We start from the raw sequence: 24,510 nt of genomic DNA, 5'->3' as shown, positions 1-24,510 counted from the left end.
GACTTGCCACTTATCCACCAATTTAATTCTCTTGGCCAATATCTTTGCAATGATTTTATGATAACACCCAATAAGACAAATGGGTCTATGCTCCAAAATCGATGGGATTTATTTTTTATAGATATGGACGCGAAATAAAAGCCCAATTGCAAGCGGTGTTGATAGTTCCTTTATGTGGGAGGATTTACTAATAAGTTGATTTAATAATAAAGTCGTAACAATTTATCTAATTCAAAACAATCACTTGTTTTTTGGAAATAAGTTTGGAACACATTTCACACATAAACTTGCACCTTTCATTCTTTAACTTTTGTTATTTACATTCATGATTCAACATAATAGAAGTCATAGATTCAATTCACCACATTTGTGGCCGATTGTTCACGTCAGAAGCCCACGCCCTCTGCCGCCGTGAGGAGCTGCTAAAAATCGTCGGAATAAATCTGCTTCTATGGCTTACTCCATCATCAGAACTGGAACTCGAACTAGAGGACAAACCTCTGCGCCCTCGTCGACCACCACCACTGAAACAAGAAAACATATTATTGAAAAACCGCCGCAATCCGCCATTCCCTCCACCACCGTTTCCTCTTAAATCCCATGACCTCCTCCTCCATGGACCTCCGTTGATGTTGAATCCACCGTCCATTTCAGTAAAAACAACAGGTATCTCTCTCTCCCTTCCCCTCCTCCCCACCGCAAAACCGCCGCCAGGCAGCCTCCAAATCGTTAATCCTGCTGCTACATCGTTATCGTCAGATACTGATTCTTGATTATCCGACGGCAGTTCGTGGCGGCAAACTGGGCATGAATTACGTAAACTTAGCCATGGAAGAATGCAATCCGAATGGTATAAATGCTTACAAGGCATTTCTTTAGCTTCTGTTTGTAATTCAAATGGGTCTTTACAAACAGCACAATGGGATTCTGTGAAAGTATGAATTTCTTGAATTTCAATCGTCGGAAGTGCTTCAATGGCGGCCTTTGACGCCGGGGGATTCTGGTCGATTCTCCCTAACCCATTCGCTTCAATTTGAGTCAATTGATCTAATAACCGGTCAAAACCAGCACCCAACAAAAACTCCGACATACTCACCGGTAATGGCCTCAAACCAGACCCAGCTCCGTCATCATAATACATCTCAAACCCTCTCCCGTTGCCGGATTCAACGGGCGGCGTGTTCGCGTTGCTAGTCTGTCCACGAACGACGATGACGGGGTTAAACGGCGACCGATCACCTGGGTTCCTTACAGTACGGCGAAGCACCGGTGGGCTAGGACTTGATACTGAGCTATGTTGCTCGTTTCCGACCATGTATAGAGCCGCAGCAGGAAAACGTCTCCGGTGAGAGTCCGAAAGTGTTGACTCGGGTATCTGGGTCGGGCTACCGAGCTCCTCTATGAATCCACCGTTGCAATCCGGGCAAAAGAAAGAAGAATCTAACCGGTGAGTCGGAACATTGATAAATTGGCTGCATCTGTAGCACCAATATGATGAGGATGAAGAATCATCCATTGACATCTGTAATCTATAAACAGATCTGAAGAAAGCAATTCTTCAAAACCGGATAACCCAAATTGTTCCTCAGATTGAAAAACAACTCAAACCATCATCGGCAATATCAAATAAAACGAAAACCCCCAAAAAAAGATAATTTCTTGAACAAAACTCAAGAATTAATCTTTTTCAACGCAGACAATTCCTTGGGTATTCTTTATGAAGAAAAAATGAAACCCCGGATTCCAAAACGACTATTTCTTCAACAAAACTGAGAAAACTAATCTTTCTGTACGAAAGAAACTCTTGGGTATGATTGATGAACACTAGACATACAAATTAAAATCCCCAAATTAGATGGGATGAACCCTAGATATCAAAATTGAATTGAAACGATGATAAAATTTGAGAATGGTCGGCGAACACGAATCTCTATCGGGGGTAGATAGAGTTTGGGGGAGAGGAGAATATATGAGGGGGGTAGGGGAGTCACCAACGGACACGTGGGACGAAGGCATGAGTCATTGTTGAACGTTGGTGGAATTTTTGAACATTAAAACTACACTTAGCTACCATAAGGTTTTGTAATTCTTGAAATGTTCTCCTTACATTATAAGAATTAATCTCTTGCTTCCAAACTTGAACATTGTATATTTGCATGATTGCATGCGTGTTTGCTTCTGTTATCTTTTTTTGAAACTGTTAAATATAAGGGTATGTGATTTCATATAGAAGTATTAATTTTGTTATTTGAAAAAGTTGTTATATAATAAATATTGATATTCATAGCTTTGATCAAATAGTCATGAGGGAGGTTGTGGCCATCTTTGAAAGAAACTTAATAGACGGGGTAGTGAAAGTGTGCTATTTAAAGTGCATGGTTTATTTGTATGATACTCAACAAGTATGAGGGGCAAAACGAAAGAAAGTGAAAATGGGACCATAAACGTGAATAGTCGGCTGAATGACGTGAGTGGGAGCGTATTTGCCATATGATAGATATGACAGTGGGTGCATTCATGAATATGTAACTTCTCACGTGTCGTTACTCGTTAAGCCTTTAAATCGTATCTAGAATAAATACTTAAATTGGAAGTATATATCTTCAAATAACTGCTCGTTTTAAAAATGAACAAAATAATGATAATCATCGTAAATAAATGTTTTGCATTTGTTGAGAACATTTTTACGACACTATCACCGCCAATAAAATTTTGCACGATCTTTTTATTTTTTTTACAAGGATGATTTAATTGTCTCTGATATATAGAATCATTACAGGGTTGTTTGATATTCTTAACCGAGTTAGAAGTTGACTGGATTAGAAATTCTGATTGAGTCCACATCTGACTAAGTTTACGTCGTTTGATTATTTTTCTGACGGACTATGTTGAATGAAATGACAAGTTTACCCTTATGTTTTCTCTTGTGTTAGTTAAAATAACTATAAAAATACAAATTCTTATATAAAATCTAAATTAAACATATATCATTTAAAATCTAAGTAAAAAATGTCATTTAAAATCCAAATACAAATTGATTAAACAGCTAAAACGTCATTTGATAAAAAGAGAACACAAGGAACTGATGGATCAATTCAAAGTTACTGACATAAAAAAAAAATTGTCAATGAACATATTAATTGAGATTGAAATTTTACCAAACACAAAATGGTTATACAAACTTTAAGTACAATTTCTCCATTTCTACTCTTCAATGGTAAAACAGGGATGCTTTGTTCATGTTTGAAGAAGTTATGTAACATTCGGGATTTGCCAGGTATTAATATTATTTATTTTATTGAATAATGGGTTGTTTTGGTTTGGGCCGGGATAGTTGGGCTTCAAGAATTAGGCTGAGAAGGGCGTTTCGCGGGGAGTACCATGCCAGGTACGCTCAACATACTCAAGAGATTTGGGTGAGGAGGCCATGCACGTATGCCTAACGAACCAAAGGGTACGCGCAGCATACGCGCGCAGGTCCTAAACCCTAAATTTTAGGGTTTGATCCCTATTTAAAGGACCTTATGTCCTTGGACCAACCTCCCTATCATCCTTAAGCAGCTACCTCGAAAACTCTACCCCCCACCCTTTTTTGTGTATTTTTGCCATTTGAGAGCTTCTTTGTGTGATTTTGGTGTTTTAGAAGAAAAGGAGGTTGAAGAAGGAGGAAGGATTCAAAAGGAGCTTATAGATCCAGAAGATTAGCACCATTGCTGACTTATTTGAGGTATCAAGCTTCAAACTTGATCCTTGCATGTTTAGATTTAATATTGAGGTATTTTATGCGACTTTTGGACTCCATTGTTGAGGCTTCTTGCATATTGACGATTTCAGACCATAAGAGTTGTCCTATTGGGCTCTTAGAGGCACTAAGAGTCATAAAAATCGGACCTTGATGGTTAAGCCACAACCATGCAAGTGTTTGATGGTCAGAAAGCTTGTTAAAGGACCAAAATCATGTTTTGACCCCCAACCATGCATGCAAGCGCATAAAGTTTGTGACTTTATGGATTAGGAGGTCTTAAAGGACCGGGATCTATATTTTTGACGTGAAGACTAAATGGATTAAGTCACAAATAAAGTCCCAAGAAAGCTAGCCAGTACGCTGCGCGTACTAGGTCAACTTCCCCGTCTGCGATCAAGGCCAACGTACGTTCGACGTACGTGTCAGGTACACCGTTCGTACGCATGCAGAATGACTACAATGGACTTTTTGGGCCTTAGGGGACTGGGCCTGGACTATTGGGCCATATGGCCCACTGTGGAGTATAGTTTTGGGCCTAAGGGCCTAGAAGTAGAGCATTGGGCCTATTGGGTCATGTTGGGTCCTTTAAAATTATTATTGGACTTGTAATGGGCCTATTTGGGAAGTACGGACCAATTCAGAAAATTTGGCCATTAGTGGACCCTTAGGGAAACTTTGATGGGCCATAGGTGGGCTGGGTTTAATAAGTTAGAGTTGAGCCTTATGAATGGTTCAAATTAGGCCAAAGGGGTAAAATTGTCATTTTACCCTAAGTAGTGTTATAGATTCTGACTGAGTGTTATTGTGATTATGGTAGTTGGGAGTCATCAGAGAAGCTGTTAGAGATTAGCTTCTGTGAGATTCAACACGCAACTTTACGAAGTGAGTTACCTTCCAGTAAAAGTGGGTCGAAGGCATCAATATCGGCCCACTAGTAGTTGATTATAGTTGAGATGATTGTGTTTGTGATAATTTCTGGTTTTTCCACTATCTATTATGTTTTATGTACTAGTACGATATGATGTTATGTGATAGTGGTAGTAGGGAGAATGTGACATCCCCAAAATCACGGCCATAAAAGACCGGTTTGTTTATGCTTTGTTTAAAAATCAGAGTTACATTTTAAATGAAAGTGTTGCGGAATTTGTCCCAAAACAAAAATATGATAAAGATTTATCAAAAGCATTTCCATAGAAATGTATTTCATTAAAAGACTCGGGATGTCATGTTCGTACAGATCAAAAGCATAAACAGTACAATATAAGCCTTACTACATTATTTCATATCTACAGGCCTATATCCGTAATCCCTCGTCCAAAACATCACACCTATGCTCATGCACCACTACCTGTAATACATAAAACTGAGTGGGTCAGGCTTGGGAGCCTGGTGAGCACATAGGGTTTTCAACCCACAATAAATAAGTTTATTAATTCAATCAACAATAACCCGATTACCCGTTCCCGTTATCCTCACTTTACGTCCCTAAACACCTATCATAAGGGACCTAGCCTAAGGATCATCATCGGGACGGACACTACTGCTAAGGGGATTCCTCAGCAATAAATGTCCTAAAGGCAACCATGTGGGGGATTGAGTACACCGGTGAACACGTCGTTCACAAACACCTACAGGTTGCGAGCCTGCTAGCGTTCCACTGGACTGTCTAGAAGAGTCCGTGGTCGTCATCCATACTCCGCTAGATGACAGAAACAACAACATCAACATCGAGGCCTCTCATCATTTTATCACACATCAGCTATTACATCTACCCATGTTTTACCCCAACATTTTCGTAGATATAAAATACATATACAGTTTAAATCATTGAAATCATGTATAACAATGTTCATCTAGCATAGATAGCAAGTATTCAGATAATATGCACATATAGCACGTAATTTATATAAAATACTTCATATCTATGTGTAAGCTGAAAGTAACTATGCACTCACTTGTTAAGGTGATGATTCCAAAATCGGGCAGCGCTTGCTTCTAACGATTCTATTTTCCTTCGACGAAACCTAGCATTATTATCGCTAAATTTTAGTCTAATATTTACCGTGACCAACTATTAGTCTTAGTATTATTATTATTATATAAGCGTTAAACAATATTTTCCAACCACTATGTACAGACAGGGGCCAGACATAAAACACCGGAGGGCAGGACCATTTTGGCATATAGCACTTCTGAAATCCAACAACCCTATGCGGCCCTTTAAACCAGATTCCCCGTACCACGAGTAGTTAAAAAAAATATTATAACGACACTTATATAAGTTATAATAATAGCTCAAATATTTATTATAAGTTCATAATAACAATACTAATTTTAAATATAAGCTATATTAAAATAAGGTAAGCATAACTTACTTACAAGGGGGTTTTAGCTAGGAGTCAGGCTCTGCAGGGGCAGAACTTCATCGCTGAATCTTTCTAAGAAAGATTCGTGCAGCGCTTCAGCGCTCACCTTGCTATACTAAACTACAGAAAGAGAAGTCGAATCACGAGGGACCGAAATGCTCGGGGGATAAGGAGAGAAAGACTCTTGAATCAAGAGAATGGTGCAAGAAATATGAGAGCCCAAAGCTCTTATTTATACTAATTGAATTTTCAAAAACTACCCTCCATAATTACTTAATGACCTTTTAGTTATATAAACAACTAAACACCCCTCTATAATACTATTATAAATGGATTTAATGATATTTGTACTAAAGTAATGTCGAAAGAACTCAACATTAGTCTTATAATGACCGCATCGTCGATACCTTTCTAATGATATATACATATGTATATATATGTGTACGTATACATGATTTATACTTTATTTTAATACGTAAATATGCTATTATAATTTGTAACTCGTTCATACGAACTCCGTTTTTGACGTTCTTTATATCCACGCGTAGGTGAAGACGTACTCTACAACTTTCGTTTAGACTCCGTCGGCTAATTTTGACTTTATTTTTAAAGTTATATTTTTAACAAGCCGGGACAGGATTGGTCTGTTTAAAATCTCATAACTTCTTCATACGAAGTCAGATTTGGGCGTTCTTTTTATCGATGTTCTTAGTTTAACATATTCTACGACTTTCGTTTAGATCACTAAGGTTAAATCTCGCTCTATCGTAAATTCACTATTCACGCTTCCCGGTATCGTGTCGGTTCTATCGTGAAACTTCGACGGGTCATAACTTCTTCGTTATAACTCGGATTTCGGCGTTCCTTATATGCACGGAAACCTTGAGACATATTCTACAACTTTATGTAGAGATATCGGGATTTTCTCACACTTTAATTTTGACGCTCATTTTTATTCTTTATTAATTATACATTTATAATTAAATAATAAACACATATAATTCACATAATACTCAAATATTTCATCTTTATTACTTCAAAAAGCGTTACAAGAGTTGACCTAGACTATTACATTGACAAAAATGCTTAGCCCTGAAAACCGGGCGTTACAATTCTCTCCCCCTTAGGATGATTCCGTCCCGGAATCATGCATCAGCAAACAGATGTGGATAGCGACTCATCATGTCATCCTCTGTTTCCCAAGTGAGATTCGGCCCATTCGAATGTTTCCATCGGACTAGCACCAAGTCGACCATCTTGCGTCGTAACTTCTTAGTCTTACGGTCAACAATTGCCTCAGGCTCTTCGATCAACCTTTTATTTTCATCCATCCTTAACTCTGAGATTGGAATTATGTCGGGAACATCTCCCGTGAATTTCCTCAAATAACACACATGGAAGGTGTTATGAATACCATTGAGTTCTTCGGGCAATTCCAGCTTGTAAGCTTGGTTCCCTATCTTCTGAAGAACTTTGAACGGTCCAATAAACCTTGGACTCAACTTTCCTCGTTTCCCAAATCGTATAAGTCCCTTCCACGGTGAGACTTTAAGCAAAACGGAATCCCCAACTTCGAAAGTTATCGGTCGTCTTTTCTTGTCAGCATAGCTCTTCTGACGATCCTGGGCTGCTAACATCCTTTCCCTAATCACCTTCAACTTCTCAACAGTCTCATGGACTATCTCGGGGCCCATAAACTGCTTCTCTCCGGCTTCAAGCCAACAAGACGGCGTACGACACTTCTGCCCATACAAGGCTTGATAAGGAGCCATCTTGATGCTCGAGTGAAAACTATTGTTGTAGGAAAATTCTACCAGAGGTAAGTGCTCGTCCCAATTCCCTTGGAATTCGAGGGTACATGCTCTCAACATATCTTCCAGCGTCTGAATTGTTCTTTCGCTCTGACCATCAGTTTGCGGATGGTAAGCAGTACTCAAACACAACTTTGTACCTAACTCCTCTTGTAGACTCCTCCAAAACCTTGACGTGAAACGACTATCACGATCTGATACAATCGTAAGAGGGACACCATGAAGTCTTACAATTTCCTTCACGTAAGCATTTGCGAGCTTATCCATAGACCACTTCTCTTTGGCTGCTATGAAGTGTGTACTCTTGGTGAAACGATCCACGACTACCCAAATCATGTCGTGACCGTTCTTCGTCCTGGGCAGTTTAGTCACAAAATCCATGGTGATGTCTTCCCATTTACCCATGGGTACAGGTAAAGGTTCTAAACTCCCATACGGTTTCTGATGTTGTGCCTTAACCCTCGCACATGTTACGCACTCAGCCACATACTTCGCAACATCGAGCTTCATCGTCGGCCACCAGTAGTAGGGTTTTAGGTCCCTATACATTTTAGTGCTACCGGGATGAATCGAGTACATGGTCTTGTGTGCTTCTTCCATCAGAAGATCTCTTATTCCTCCCGTCTTAGGTACCCAAATTCGATCTTGGAATACCTTCAGTCCACGACTGTTTGTACCGAACACTAACGTTCTTCCCAAACGTTCTTCCTTTCGGTCATTTTTCTCTAAAGCTTCTTCTTGAGCTTTCCTGATACTTTCGACAATCGTCGAGACGACTTCAATTCTTAACGCCCTTGGCCTTTTCCTTTCCAGATTGACTTTCCGACTGAGAGCATCAGCAACAATATTTGCTTTACCTGGGTGGTAAAGTATCTCACAGTCGTAGTCCTTGAGAAGTTCTAGCCAGCGTCGTTGCCTCATGTTCAACTCCTTCTGATTAAAGAGATACTGGAGACTCTTATGATCAGTGAAGAGTTTGCACTTCGTGCCGTAGAGGTAATGCCTCCATATCTTTAAGGCAAAAACTACCGCTGCCAACTCCAGATCATGAGTGGGGTAGTTCTTTTCGTGCTCTTTCAATTGTCGAGATGCGTATGCTATCAACTTTTCTCTTTGGGTCAGAACACAACCCAACCCGACTCCAGAAGCATCACTATAAACCGCGAAATCTTCGACTTCATCGGGTAGAGAAAGTATCGGTGCTTCACATAACTTCTTCTTTAGTTTCTCGAATGCCTCATCGTGTTTCTCACTCCACGTATATGTAGCTCCTTTATGAGTCAAAGCTGTTAATGGAGCAGCTATCGAAGAAAAGCCTTGGATAAATCGTCGATAATATCCGGCTAATCCTAGAAAGCTTCGAATTTCCGTGGGACTTTTCGGACGTTCCCACTTCATCACAGCCTCGATCTTTGCGGGGTCAACCATTATTCCCTCCTGGTTAACAACATGACCCAAGAATTGGACTTCCCGTATCCAAAAGTCGCATTTGGAGAACTTTGCAAAAAGCTTCTCCTTCTTCAACACTTCTAATACTTCTCGTAGATGCTTACTATGCTCCTCTTGGCTTTTCGAGTAGATGAGAATGTCGTCGATGAACACTATCACGAATTTATCGAGGAATGGTTTACAAACCCTATTCATCAAATCCATGAATGCTGCGGGAGCATTGGTTAGCCCGAATGACATAACCAAGAACTCGTAGTGTCCATATCTCGTTCTGAATGCAGTCTTCTCAATATCCTGCTTTCTCACCTTTAGCTGATGATATCCTGACCTAAGATCGATCTTTGAGAAGTAGCTCGAACCTTGCAGCTGATCGAATAGGTCATCAATCCTCGGCAATGGATACTTGTTCTTCACCGTTGCCTTATTCAGCTCTCGGTAGTCTATACACATTCTCATACTTCCGTCTTTCTTCTTCACGAATAACACCGGAGCTCCCCAGGGTGATGAACTAGGTCGAATAAAACCGTTGTCCAACAGCTCCTGAAGTTGCGTCATGAGCTCCTTCATCTCCGTCGGTGCTAATCGGTAAGGTGCCTTTGCTATCGGTGTTGTTCCTGGTAACAAGTCTATACGAAACTCCACTTGCCTATCAGGTGGTAATCCGGGAAGATCTTCGGGAAAGACTTCCGGATAATCACACACAACCGGTATATTCTGCACCTCTTTCTTCTCCTTCTTGGCATCGATTACGAATGCCAAGTATGATGCACATCCTTTGGACAAACATTTCCTGGCTTTCATCAGGGAGATGATTCCAGAATTCACTCTGCGTTTGTCCCCATACACCATAAATGATTCTTTTCCGGGTGGGTTTACCTTTACTATCTTCTTTCGGCATTGAATCTCAGCATCGTTGGCGCTAAGCCAATCCATACCCAAAACGATGTCGAAACCGTTTAACTCTATGGGTAATAGCTCTTCGTGGAATTCGTTTCCGTTTAGGTCAATGACGATGTTCCTAATACGATTACTAACAGGTACGAATTTGCCACTGGCAACTTCTACAATCAGGGCATTATCTAGTTTTTCTACAGGCAATGCTAATTTCCCACCAAATTTATGCGACACAAAGGAGTAGTTGGCTCCGGAATCAAATAGTATATTTGCAGGCAAACCATTTACAAGAAAGGTACCTGAAGCGACGTCTGTTGCCTCCTTTGCAGCCTCGAGCGTCATCTGGAAGGCTCTCGCCTTCAGCTTCGGTGGTATGTTGGGTCTTCCTGTCTCCTTCTTCTTCGGGCAATCCCTTGAAATGTGCCCCTCCTCGTTGCACTCATAACAGACCTTCTTAGTGAACGTGCATTCATTGGCATAGTGCCCAGGCTTTCCGCATTTGTAACAAGTGACCCCTCCGTCACACTTCCCAGAGTGCTTTTTCTTGCACTTGTCACACCACTTCGCTTCTGATCCTCCTCCTCTCGAACCAGACTTCGAGAATCTACCCTTCTTACTGGACCTTGAGGATCCGTCAAATTTCCTTTTCTCGCCAACCTCGACTTTGCTGGCAGCTCTTCCCTTAATCATATCCTCCACAGACTTGGCAGCCCAGATAGCTGCCTCCAAAGTAGGTGCCTGACGCACTGGCACCGCGTACTCCCATGGTAATCCCTTTGCGTACTTATCAATTTTCGTCAGCTCATCCGGAACAAGACGCAAGGCAAATTCCATCTTTTCTGTGAAGTTGTTCGTGTATTCATCGATTGACATGTTCCCCTTCTTTAGGGTTAGAAACTGGTTCTCTAGCTCGAGCAGGTTTTGAGCTGAGCAGTACTTTCGTTTGAATTGTACCAGAAATTCTGCCCATGTCAGTTCCAGGGGTTTGTTGGGGCTTAAAGTCTTCCCCAAAGTATTCCACCAACGTACAGCGCCTCCTCGAAACTGACGCACTGCAAACGTGGTCTGTAGCTTCCCTCTGCAACCGCATGTCATGAAAGCTAACTCCATCTCCGAGATCCAATCCATGACTCCGATTGGATCTTCCTTTCCCGTGAAAGTCGATGGCTTGCAAGTCTGAAAATCCTTGTACTTGCATCCAGTTCTCTCGAATCCGTCATCTTGGTTATTTTCTTGAACTATTGGTTGGTTGACTTGACCAACAGTTCCACTGTAGTCTCCTTCCTCAGTCTGCCCTTCGTTCAACTCGGGCTGTTCGATTTGAATAGTGCCTTCCTCTCGATTTTGCTGGAGCAAACGTCTAGTTTCCTCCATTTGACGATCCAACATAGCCTGGATCATCGCTTGCACTTCGGCCATCGTGACTGGCTCAGGTGCAACTTCTTCTACAACAGGTATTTGTTGAACCACTGGGGGGTTGGTTCCTATCTCCATTCACGTTCACGTTTCCGCTACGAGTCCTTGCCATCTTGATCTATACACCGAATAAGGTGAATTTAGATCTTTATTTAGGATAGACGTTTAAATCGTCCTTATCACTCCGAAACGCTTACATGTTAGTTCTAATATCGTAGTCGTACGTTTAGAATCCTAAACACATAAAGTTTCCAGATCCGGTCGGCAACAGACAATAGATCCGAACAATTAACAGCATATTATGCACAAAGCATTTAGCACATAAAAGCATTTTAGGCACAATTCCTAAAATAGGCTAGTGCTCACACCTCACAATCATCACTTAGCATTCTAAGTTTAAGTCTAGAAATCCTACAAATTCCTAGTTCGCTTAAACTAATGCTCTGATACCAACTGTGACATCCCCAAAATCACGGCCACAAAAGACCGGTTTGTTTATGCTTTGTTTAAAAATCAGAGTTACATTTTAAATGAAAGTGTTGCGGAATTTGTCCCAAAACAAAAATATGATAAAGATTTATCAAAAGCATTTCCATAGAAATGTATTTCATTAAAAGACTCGGGATGTCATGTTCGTACAGATCAAAAGCATAAACAGTACAATATAAGCCTTACTACATTATTTCATATCTACAGGCCTATATCCGTAATCCCTCGTCCAAAACATCACACCTATGCTCATGCACCACTACCTGTAATACATAAAACTGAGTGGGTCAGGCTTGGGAGCCTGGTGAGCACATAGGGTTTTCAACCCACAATAAATAAGTTTATTAATTCAATCAACAATAACCCGATTACCCGTTCCCGTTATCCTCACTTTACGTCCCTAAACACCTATCATAAGGGACCTAGCCTAAGGATCATCATCAGGACGGACACTACTGCTAAGGGGATTCCTCAGCAATAAATGTCCTAAAGGCAACCATGTGGGGGATGGAGTACACCGGTGAACAGGTCGTTCACAAACACCTACAGGTTGCGAGCCTGCTAGCGTTCCACTGGACTGTCTAGAAGAGTCCGTGGTCGTCATCCATACTCCGCTAGATGACAGAAACAACAACATCAACATCGAGGCCTCTCATCATTTTATCACACATCAGCTATTACATCTACCCATGTTTTACCCCAACATTTTCGTAGATATAAAATACATATACAGTTTAAATCATTGAAATCATGTATAACAATGTTCATCTAGCATAGATAGCAAGTATTCAGATAATATGCACATATAGCACGTAATTTATATAAAATACTTCATATCTATGTGTAAGCTGAAAGTAACTATGCACTCACTTGTTAAGGTGATGATTCCAAAATCGGGCAGCGCTTGCTTCTAACGATTCTATTTTCCTTCGACGAAACCTAGCATTATTATCGCTAAATTTTAGTCTAATATTTACCGTGACCAACTATTAGTCTTAGTATTATTATTATTATATAAGCGTTAAACAATATTTTCCAACCACTATGTACAGACAGGGGCCAGACATAAAACACCGGAGGGCAGGACCATTTTGGCATATAGCACTTCTGAAATCCAACAACCCTATGCGGCCCTTTAAACCAGATTCCCCGTACCACGAGTAGTTAAAAAAAATATTATAACGACACTTATATAAGTTATAATAATAGCTCAAATATTTATTATAAGTTCATAATAACAATACTAATTTTAAATATAAGCTATATTAAAATAAGGTAAGCATAACTTACTTACAAGGGGGTTTTAGCTAGGAGTCAGGCTCTGCAGGGGCAGAACTTCATCGCTGAATCTTTCTAAGAAAGATTCGTGCAGCGCTTCAGCGCTCACCTTGCTATACTAAACTACAGAAAGAGAAGTCGAATCACGAGGGACCGAAATGCTCGGGGGATAAGGAGAGAAAGACTCTTGAATCAAGAGAATGGTGCAAGAAATATGAGAGCCCAAGGCTCTTATTTATACTAATTGAATTTTCAAAAACTACCCTCCATAATTACTTAATGACCTTTTAGTTATATAAACAACTAAACACCCCTCTATAATACTATTATAAATGGATTTAATGATATTTGTACTAAAGTAATGTCGAAAGAACTCAACGTTAGTCTTATAATGACCGCATCGTCGATACCTTTCTAATGATATATACATATGTATATATATGTGTACGTATACATGATTTATACTTTATTTTAATACGTAAATATGCTATTATAATTTGTAACTCGTTCATACGAACTCCGTTTTTGACGTTCTTTATATCCACGCGTAGGTGAAGACGTACTCTACAACTTTCGTTTAGACTCCGTCGGCTAATTTTGACTTTATTTTTAAAGTTATATTTTTAACAAGCCGGGACAGGATTGGTCTGTTTAAAATCTCATAACTTCTTCATACGAAGTCAGATTTGGGCGTTCTTTTTATCGATGTTCTTATTTTAACATATTCTACGACTTTCGTTTAGATCACTAAGGTTAAATCTCGCTCTATCGTAAATTCACTATTCACGCTTCCCGGTATCGTGCCGGTTCTATCGTGAAACTTCGACGGGTCATAACTTCTTCGTTATAACTCGGATTTCGGCGTTCCTTATATGCACGGAAACCTTGAGACATATTCTACAACTTTATGTAGAGATATCGGGATTATCTCACACTTTAATTTTGACGCTCATTTTTATTCTTTATTAATTATACATTTATAATTAAATAATAAACACATATAATTCACATAATACTCAAATATTTCATCTTTATTACTTCAAAAAGAGTTACAAGAGTTGACCTAGACTATTACATTGACAAAAATGCTTAGCCCTGAAAACCGGGCGTTACAGAGAATAATCCCCATATCCGATCGATAGGGCCAAGGGGTAGGTCGGACACCCCGGTATGCTTGACAGTATGACTACGTTATGTTTTTATGTGGTAGTAGTAAGGGGTGAAATAGTCCCCGTAACTGGTTGAGATAAACCGGATGGGTAGGTCGGACACCCCGATATGCCTGACAAGGGTAGGTTAGGCACCCCAGTATGCCTAACAAGGGTAGGTTGAGCACCTCGTTATGCTCGGCAGGGTAGGTCGAGCACCCAGATATGCCTGACAATATGTGTTATGTATAGTATGTGGTATGATGGGGGAACTCACTAAGCTTTGTGCTTACGGTTTTCAGTTTTGGTTTTAGGTAATTCCTCTTCGAATGGAAAGGAGCCGGCACGGTAGTAGCACATTGCACACATGATTTCCGCACTATGATGTTCTTGGGATTGTACTCTGACATTATTATTATTCCACGACATGTTTTATGACATCGATGATGTTTTTCAGTAAACATTTTTATAAGTAACATAATTAAAAATAAAAATTTTGGCCTTAAATTTTGGGATGTTACAGGTTGGTATCAGAGCCTTGGTTTGAGAGATTTGGACACACCTTTGGGGGAGTCTAGACTCAAATAGAGAGATTGGAAGATTTTTACAAGAAAATAGTTTTTCTAAAAAATTGAAATAAGGAGTTTGAGAAAGAACAAGGTGTGTGATGCGCGCGACCGACTGAGCACAAGTAAGTTTTCCCCAAGATACCCATACATTTTATGTTATCATATGATTGTGAGAATTGCATGCTAGATTAGGGCTAAGAGTCTAGGAAGGATGCCTTTTATTCCTATTGTATGTGTATAAGAACTTCATTCTAGAATAGGGCTAAGGATCTAGGAAGATGCATGATATGCCTATTGTATTTGCTTATTAAGCTGCATGATAGTACTGACTAGACAGTGATATGATAAACTAAATAGGATATGCTTGTTTGGGTTACTCAATGCCCAAATGCTTCTTGCTTTGTGCTAATAGGAGTTCTAGCTATCTTTAGCTAACTAGTAAACGAATACATTACATTACATATTGTGAGGACTAAATAATTTCAGAAGGTTAGGTCTAGCCCTATTTCGCAGCTCTTGTTTGAATTCAACCAATGTAGGGTAGGACCTCCCATTCGAAGAATTATCAAGTCTTAGTGATATGTAATGGTATTCGCGAGCTAGTTAGGTGAAGGTGGCAGGAACTTCTTACGTAGCAGATGACAGAGAGTGGGTTGGAGAGTTACCATAGGATAAGCCTAGGATGAGATTAGCAAAGAATGAAGTGGTAGTAGAAGGGACCCGGTGAAGTCGAAGCAATCCTTGAGGAACGTAGGGATAATTGTGGAAGGTAGTATGGGCCCGTACTACTAAAAGCAGAGGATCCGTACTCGAATCAAGGAGGGCCGAGATAGAATCGGGGAACTTGTAGAGTGTGTGAGACCTCTCGAGATTATGTATGACCCTAACGATTATGTGTTTTGTTTCAGAATGGTGATGATTACGCGTCATGGAGCAAGAGGATCAGGATCAAGATTAGGTTCAGGTTCGGGATCCAAACTAGTTGATGAGAGATTGCGCGAGTTCATTGCGTCAGAGATCACGAGAGACATCCTTGAGGTGACCCCGATGATTTTTGGGTCGATCAAGGAGGGGATTGTCGAGTTAATGGAGGATCGCCTCAGGGCGTTCAGGAGCGACATGTAACATCCCCAATTTCACGGCCAGAAAAGACCGATTTGTTTATGCTTTGTTTTTAAAATCAGAGTAATCGTTTAAAGAAAACTGTTGCGGAATTTGTACCCAAAAACAAAAATATGATAACCATTTATCCAAACATTTCTCAAAGAGAATGTATTTTCGTTAAATATTAAAACCTTGGGATGTCATGTTCAATACAGACCAAAAGCATAAAAAATATAAAATAGACCTTACAATAGTTATTTATAACTACTGATCTATAATCCAAAATCTCTCGTCAAGTCCGCCAACTTATACCCTTGTGCCATTACCTGTAATGAAAAGAAAACTGAGTGGGTCAGGCTTGGGAGCCTGGTGAGCATATAGGGTTTTCAACCCACAATAATATAATTGTTATATTTAATCAGCAAACAATCAACCCAATTACCCATCCCCATTATCTTCTCAAGGTTTTATCCTAAGAACCAACTATCCTTCATTCATTTATTCCTAAGGAATTTGGCACGAAATCCATTGCTGCCAAAGTTTATTTATCAAGTACTAAATCCATAGCTATCAGGCGCTAACTCCATAGTCACCAAGGTTCACTTAACAAGCGCTAACTCCATAGTCGCCAAGGTTTACTCAACAAGCGCTAACTCCATAGTCGCCAAGGTTCATAAAATAGGCACGAAGTCGCATCGTCTCCAAGGTTTATACAATAGGCGCTAACTCCATAGTCACCAAATATCCCATCTACGCAAGTTCTACCCAAAAATTTTGTAGATATAAATACTTACACAGTTTAAATCATTTAACACTTGTATAAAACATCAATTCCACGCCCATCTCAAATAGACAAATAATATATAAACACATAGCACGTATTTCATAGCAAATACTTCATATTTATGTGTTAGAAGAAAGTAACTACACACTCACGCATATAAACAACAATATACTTAATACATTCAAACCATACTTGTATTATTATCGTGTTTATGAAAGGTAGTATACACTCACTTCATCAGAAGATGATCGGACAACACTACGACTTGCAGAAGTAGTAATCCTCAGCAGATCTGGAAGATCTCTACAAAAATCGAGCTTCTTGCGGGCAGAGCTTCGGCTCGGGAATCGCACTTCTCGGGATCTTTGGGATCTCGGGACTTGCTTCGGGGCTTGAGGATATTACCGGGGCTTCGGGGTACTTCTGGCACGCAAAACGATGCAAAACGGGAGAGAGAAAAGAGAAAGATAGCAAAGGAGTCGGCTGCCTTCGGATCCTATTTATAGAGGCTGGAACCTCGGAGTACGCGGGGCGTACGCCTCGGATCGTCATGGCTTACGTATCTGAAATACTCGAGTGCGAATGTCGACATACCTCGGTGTACGCGGGGCGTACTTCGGATGAGTCCGATGACTCGTCTTCGGATAATACCGGGATTTAATAATTAAATTTAATTATTAATTATTTAATAAACTTCGAAAATTCATATCTTCTTCATACGAACTCCGTTTTCGACATTCTTTATATCCACGCGTAGGCTACGTTCTACAACTTTTGTTTAGACTTCATCGGCTAATTTTGAGTTTATTTTTATTATTTATTTTTAGTAGGTCCGGACAGGAAAACTTCGTTATAAAATCATAACTTCTTCGTTTGACGTCCGTTCTCGCCTAACTTTTCATCACTTCGATACCAACAACGAGATCTTCGATTCTCGTTTAGATTGTTTTGGCTAAAAAACCGCTCGATCTCAAATCGAGTATTTCAGGCTGCATACCGCTAAGCCGAAAATTCGATAAATCGTAACTTCTTCATACGAAGTCAGATTTGGGCGTTCTTTATATGTACGGAATCCTTGTAACATATACTACAACTTAGTTAAGATTATTCATTCTAAATAATCTTCTATCAAAAAGTCATTTTTGATGCTTATCGTCTCTAAATTGACTAGCCCTGATCTACGGGCGTTACAATTATCTCCCCCTTAGGATGATTACGTCCTGGAATCATCAACGAAATAGGATTCATATACTGACTCCATAAGTTATCTCTCCATCCTAAGTAATAACCTTGATGCTCAATCCTGCATCTGCTCTTCTTACTATGTTGGACTTTAAATCGTAACCTTCAAGTTACAAAATAAATCCTTATTGTGGACTCCTTCTTCCTCTTAGGATAAATACATTCATTTATCTATTGTAACTAACCGATGGTTCGTGTCCCAATGACCTCTCATCGTAGTCTGACCACTAGGGTCGAAATAACAAACATCTTACTAGTCATTACCGAAACAATGGTAATTACATACTTGAATAAAACGGAATCAATTACTAGCTTCTTGGTAACCTTGTGACTTTCCCTGATCCAAGTGCGAGTCCTGTGCTTCCGGTAGTATAGATATCTACTACCATTCACACCTACTCATACTCGTCCCAAGCATTGTCTTGCAGTTAACCAAGTCACCATACATAAATCATATAATCATTCAACACATCAGATAACAAAACCAGGGTTTATATTAATTCTTGAAACTATTACACAAAAGTTCAAGTTCACCCTATACTATGCCTCTAACAGGCTATGCTTCCTGATACAGACTTTATGTGTTACTATGAAGTCTTCATCTTTTAATCCTTCCATCCTTTTCTGCTTCGTTGAGGAACATGTGGAATGCCCTTGGCTGTGGAGGTGTGTTTTTCTTTGGGCAGTCTTTAGAAATATGCCCTTCTTCGTTACATCTATAGCACACCTTCTTGATGGGTGCGCACTTGTTGGCGTAGTGCCCTATCTTCCCACATTTGTAGCAAGTCATCTCCTCGCTACATTTCCCGAAGTGTTCCTTCTTACACTTCTCACACCACTTAGCTTCATCTCTTCCCCTAGATTTCGAGAATTTGCTTTCTTTGTCGATTATTGAAGATCCTTCACGCTTCCTTTTCTCTCCAACTTCAGCTCTTTCCAGACCCTCTTCTTTTATTTGGGTCTCAACATTCTTGGCTGCCCAGATGGTGGCTTTCAGAGTGGTTGCTTGCTTGACTATCGGACCAAAGTCCGCTGGTAATCCATTGGCAAACATGTTGACCTTGGAAAGTTCAGTTGGAATTAGGTGTGGAATAAGCTTCATCTTCTCCGTAAACCTCGTAGCGTATTCAGTGACGCTCAATTTTCCTTTCTTCAGATTCTGGAACTCATTGTTGATTTCCAGAAGATCTTGCTCAGATCAGTATTGCATTTTCAATTGCACCACGAACTCTTCCCAAGACATCTTGCTAGCTTCCCCCTTGGACATCGAACCAGCCAGTAACTTCCACCAGCTCAGCACTCCAGATTTTAACAGAGGGATTGCAAGAGTGGTCTTCTGTATGTTGCTACACTCGCAACTTTCAAACATTGTCTCAATTTCGGAGATCCAGTCCATGACTTGCACCGGTGTCGGGCTCCCAGAAAGACATGGTGGTTTGTATGCCATGAAATCCTTGTACTTGCATCCACGTCCGTCATTTCCTCCATCCTGGTTGTTTTGGCGAACTATTGGTGGGTTGGCTTGACCAACGGTCCCACTGTAGTTTCCTCCTTCAGACTGCCCTCCATTTACTTCGGGCTCTTCAACTTGAATTGACAATTCTTCGCGATTCTGCCTAATCAGACGTCTAGTTTCTTCCATCTGATTATCCAACATTGTCTGGATCATCACTTGAACTCTGTCCATTGTCATTGGTTCAGGTGTTGCTGCTACAACAGGTATTTGTTCAATCACTAGTATTTGATTCCTGTTTTCATCGGCATTTCCAACTCCACTCCTCGTTCTCACCATTTTTGATCTATACACCGAATAAGGTGAAATTAGATCCTTATTCACGATAGATATTCAAATCATCCTTATCACTCCGAAACGTTTACATGCTAGTTCTAATATCGTAGACGCACGCTTAGAATCCTAAACACATAAGGTTTCCAGATCCGGTCGGCAACAGACCATAGATCCGAACAATTCACATCATATATGGAAAACATATAACAATTAGCACATAATAGCATTTTAGGCAATTTTCATAAAATAAACTAGTGCCTGTGTCAATTTAGGTGTACTACCTAAAATATAATGGACACACTCAACTCACAATCATTGCTTAGCATTCTAAGTTTAAGTCTAGAAATAAATCCATATTCCTAGTTCGCTTAAACTAATGCTCTGATACCAACTGTGACATCCCCAATTTCACGGCCAGAAAAGACCGATTTGTTTATGCTTTGTTTTTAAAATCAGAGTAATCGTTTAAAGAAAACTGTTGCGGAATTTGTACCCAAAAACAAAAATATGATAACCATTTATCCAAACATTTCTCAAAGAGAATGTATTTTCGTTAAATATTAAAACCTTGGGATGTCATGTTCAATACAGACCAAAAGCATAAAAAATATAAAATAGACCTTACAATAGTTATTTATAACTACTGATCTATAATCCAAAATCTCTCGTCAAGTCCGCCAACTTATACCCTTGTGCCATTACCTGTAATGAAAAGAAAACTGAGTGGGTCAGGCTTGGGAGCCTGGTGAGCATATAGGGTTTTCAACCCACAATAATATAATTGTTATATTTAATCAGCAAACAATCAACCCAATTACCCATCCCCATTATCTTCTCAAGGTTTTATCCTAAGAACCAACTATCCTTCATTCATTTATTCCTAAGGAATTTGGCACGAAATCCATTGCTGCCAAAGTTTATTTATCAAGTACTAAATCCATAGCTATCAGGCGCTAACTCCATAGTCACCAAGGTTCACTTAACAAGCGCTAACTCCATAGTCGCCAAGGTTTACTCAACAAGCGCTAACTCCATAGTCGCCAAGGGTTACTCAACAAGCGCTAACTCCATAGTCGCCAAGGTTCATCAAATAGGCACGAAGTCACATCGTCGCCAAGGTTTATACAATAGGCGCTAACTCCATAGTCACCAAATATCCCATCTACGCAAGTTCTACCTAACATTTTTGTAGATATAAATACTTACACAGTTTAAATCATTTAACACTTGTATAAAACATCAATTCCACGCCCATCTCAAATAGACAAATAATATATAAACACATAGCACGTATTTCATAGCAAATACTTCATATTTATGTGTTAGAAGAAAGTAACTACACACTCACACATATAAACAACAATATACTTAATACATTCAAACCATACTTGTATTATTATCGTGTTTATGAAAGGTAGTATACACTCACTTCATCAGAAGATGATCGGACAGCACTACGACTTGCAGAAGTAGTAATCCTTAGCAGATCTGGAAGATCTCTACAAAAATCGAGCTTCTCGCGGGTAGAGCTTCGGCTCGGGAATCACACTTCTCGGGATCTTCGGGATCTCGAGACTTGCTTCGGGGCTCGAGGATATTACTGGGGCTTCGAGGTACTTCTGGCACGCAAAACGATGCAAAACGGGAGAGAGAAGAGAGAAAGATAGCAAAGGAGTCGGCTGCCTTCGGATCCTATTTATAAAGGCTGGAACCTCGGAGTACGCGGGGCGTACGCCTCGGATCGTCATGGCTTACGTATCCGAAATACTCGAGTGCGAATGTCGACATACCTCGGTGTACGCGAGGTGTAGGCTAGTACGCGGGGCGTACTTCGGATGAGTCCGATGACTCGTCTTCGGATAATACCGGGATTTAATAATTAAATTTAATTATTAATTATTTAATAAACTTCAAAAATTCATATCTTCTTCATACGAACTCCGTTTTCGACGTTCTTTATATCCACGCGTAGGTGAGACTACGTTCTACAACTTTCGTTTAGACTTCGTCGGCTAATTTTGACTTTATTTTTATTATTTATTTTTAGTAGGCCCGGACAGGAAAACTTCGTTATAAAATCATAACTTCTTCGTTTGACGTCCGTTCTCGCCTAACTTTTCATCACTTCGATACCAACAACGAGATCTTCGATTCTCGTTTAGATTGTTTTGGCTAAAAAACCGCTCGATCTCAAATCGAGTATTTCAGGCTGCATACCGTTAAGCCGAAAATTCGATAAATCGTAACTTCTTCATACGAAGTCAGATTTGGGCATTCTTTATATGTACGGAATCCTTGTAACATATACTACAACTTAGTTAGGATTATTCATTCTAAATAATCTTCTATCAAAAAATCATTTTTGACGCTTATCGTCTCTAAATTGACTAGCCCTGATCTACGGGCGTTACACGACATGACATCCAGCCAGTCAGGATCACGCACATTGTCCTTCAAGGACTTCAAGGGGTGTGGTGCGCCAGACTTTCACGGAGTAAAGGACCCCATCATTTTCAGGAGATGGATTACAGACATGGAGTCTGCTAGGTTGACTAGCTTCTGCCCTGAGCGGTCGAAGGTCAGGTATATCGCATGTTGTTTGAGGGACAGAGCTAGAGATTGGTGGGAGTCAGTTGGTGGTTCACCGGGAGCCTCAGCCATCGAGGCCATGACTTGGTCAGACTTTGTGGCTCGGTTCATGATAGAGTTTGCGCCGAATGTGGAGCTCTAGCAGTTGGCCAGGGAGTTCCTTGACATGAGACAGACGACAGAGACAGTGGCAGACATTACCGCCAAGTTCCGGGAGAGGGCCTTATTGGTACCTCAGTATGCGGGTGATGATGAGATGCGAAAGACCCGCTATCATGACATGTTGAGAGCTGACATTCATAAACATGTCAGCTACTCAGCATGTCCGACGTTAGATGGCATGATTGCGAGGGCGAGGAAGAGGGAGATTGATATAGAGCACCTCAGGAAGAGAAATGCAATAGAGGGGCAGGTTACTGGGGTTTCGGGGAAGAAACCCAAGGGATCCGACCCTATGTCGAAGGGCCATCAGGTCGGGAACCGATGCGAGAAATGAGGCAAGCCATGTGAGGGGGTGTGTAAACTAGGGTCATCGGGCTGCTATAAGTGCAGCAAGACTGGGCACTTTAGCAAGTATCGTACTTCTACTACCCCCACATTCCAGACATCATACCTGATTAGCTTCCATTGCAATCCGAAGGGCCATAAAAAGGCCGACTGCTTGAGATTGACAGCAGCAGTAGAAGCGCCAGCTCCAACGACTCTGCGGATTACAAATGTCCGGCAGGGCAAGACAGACTCTAGTGGTGAGGAACCGAGCCTTCCAGTTGACTACCGTGGAGGCACGTACCACACCGGATGTGGTGATGGGTATGATTTCTTCTCCTTAGCTCTTATTTTATGTCACGTATGATATTTATGTATATGTTTTATGTGTTGTTTAGGATTGTTCCACGTTAACGGTATCCCGGTCCAGGTGTTATTTGATTCGGGGGCTACCCGATCATTTTTCTCTCTTGCCATTAGCAAGAGGTTTCCTGATTCCTCGCGCATGTTGGATTGCCTTCTCGAGGTTAAGATTGCCGACGACTGATCAATGCGAACATCAGAGGTTTTTAGAGATTGTGTTCTGAGGCTATATGAGGAGCGCTACCTGGTAGACTTGGTTCCCATTCCGTTGTGTGGGAACAAGGTTATTATAGGCATGGATTAGTTGAGCCCCAATGGGGGCAGTGATCGGCTGTGTGCAACAGTTGGTCCGAGTTAGGACCCCAAGTGGAGGAGAGCTGGTGATTCAGAGCAAGAGTGATGGGTTTTGAGAATTCTAACACTCCTATGGTGTACATGTAACCTTAGAAACCTTGGATCTATGTTTTCTCTATTATACATGCAAAAATGATTTTTCCAAGGTTCTCATCCTAACTAACATACCAAGGGGTACTTGTTATATAAAACATAGTAGGATGACATACCTTTTTCTTGTGGTTGATTCCTTGGAGCTTCAAGAGCCTAGCACCAATAATGTGGATGACTCAAGTGGAATCACAAATCACCAAAAACACCTTGAAAAGCTTGAGAGAATAGTAATCACACTAGAAATCGGCCCACTCTTGTTTTCTCACACACTAGTGTCATTTCATGTGCCAAAGACCTCTTTATATAAGATGGAGGATTAGGGTTATATCCATGTAAACCCTAATACCCATGACCTTTCATTTCTAAAGGATCCATGGGTTAAAAACTCCATGGACTATCCATGCAAGCTTAGCCCAACCTAAATGAACTTGGCCCATCCTATATATATAAGAGTCCATATTTAATTAGTTCCTTTTTGATCACTAAATTAATTCTAAATTAATTCTTGATCAATACTAATTAAATAATATGATTTCATATT

General features: G+C 40.4%; 1 protein-coding gene across 1 annotated transcript; it reads right to left on the bottom strand.

Annotated features, from left to right (window-relative positions):
* Positions 1-273: 273 nt before the first annotated feature.
* Positions 274-1,977, bottom strand: LOC111919766 (probable E3 ubiquitin-protein ligase RHC2A). The gene has a single exon (XM_023915359.2). It carries the CDS (start codon positions 1,520-1,522, stop codon positions 359-361), a length of 1,164 nt encoding a protein of 387 aa, XP_023771127.1. The 5' UTR covers positions 1,523-1,977; the 3' UTR covers positions 274-358.
* Positions 1,978-24,510: the final 22,533 nt, after the last annotated feature.

The sequence above is a fragment of the Lactuca sativa genome, chromosome 8, assembly GCF_002870075.4.
Source record: "Lactuca sativa cultivar Salinas chromosome 8, Lsat_Salinas_v11, whole genome shotgun sequence".
In the NCBI taxonomy this organism is placed as follows: domain Eukaryota; kingdom Viridiplantae; phylum Streptophyta; class Magnoliopsida; order Asterales; family Asteraceae; genus Lactuca; species Lactuca sativa.
Note: the sequence above shows the minus strand (reverse complement) of the source record. Positions and strands in the feature narration are given on the sequence as shown.

What these genes read in the sequence shown, in the direction of transcription:
- LOC111919766 (XM_023915359.2), bottom strand. Translation starts at nt 1,522, where the DNA reads ATGTCAATGGATGATTCTTCATCCTCATCATATTGGTGCTACAGATGC.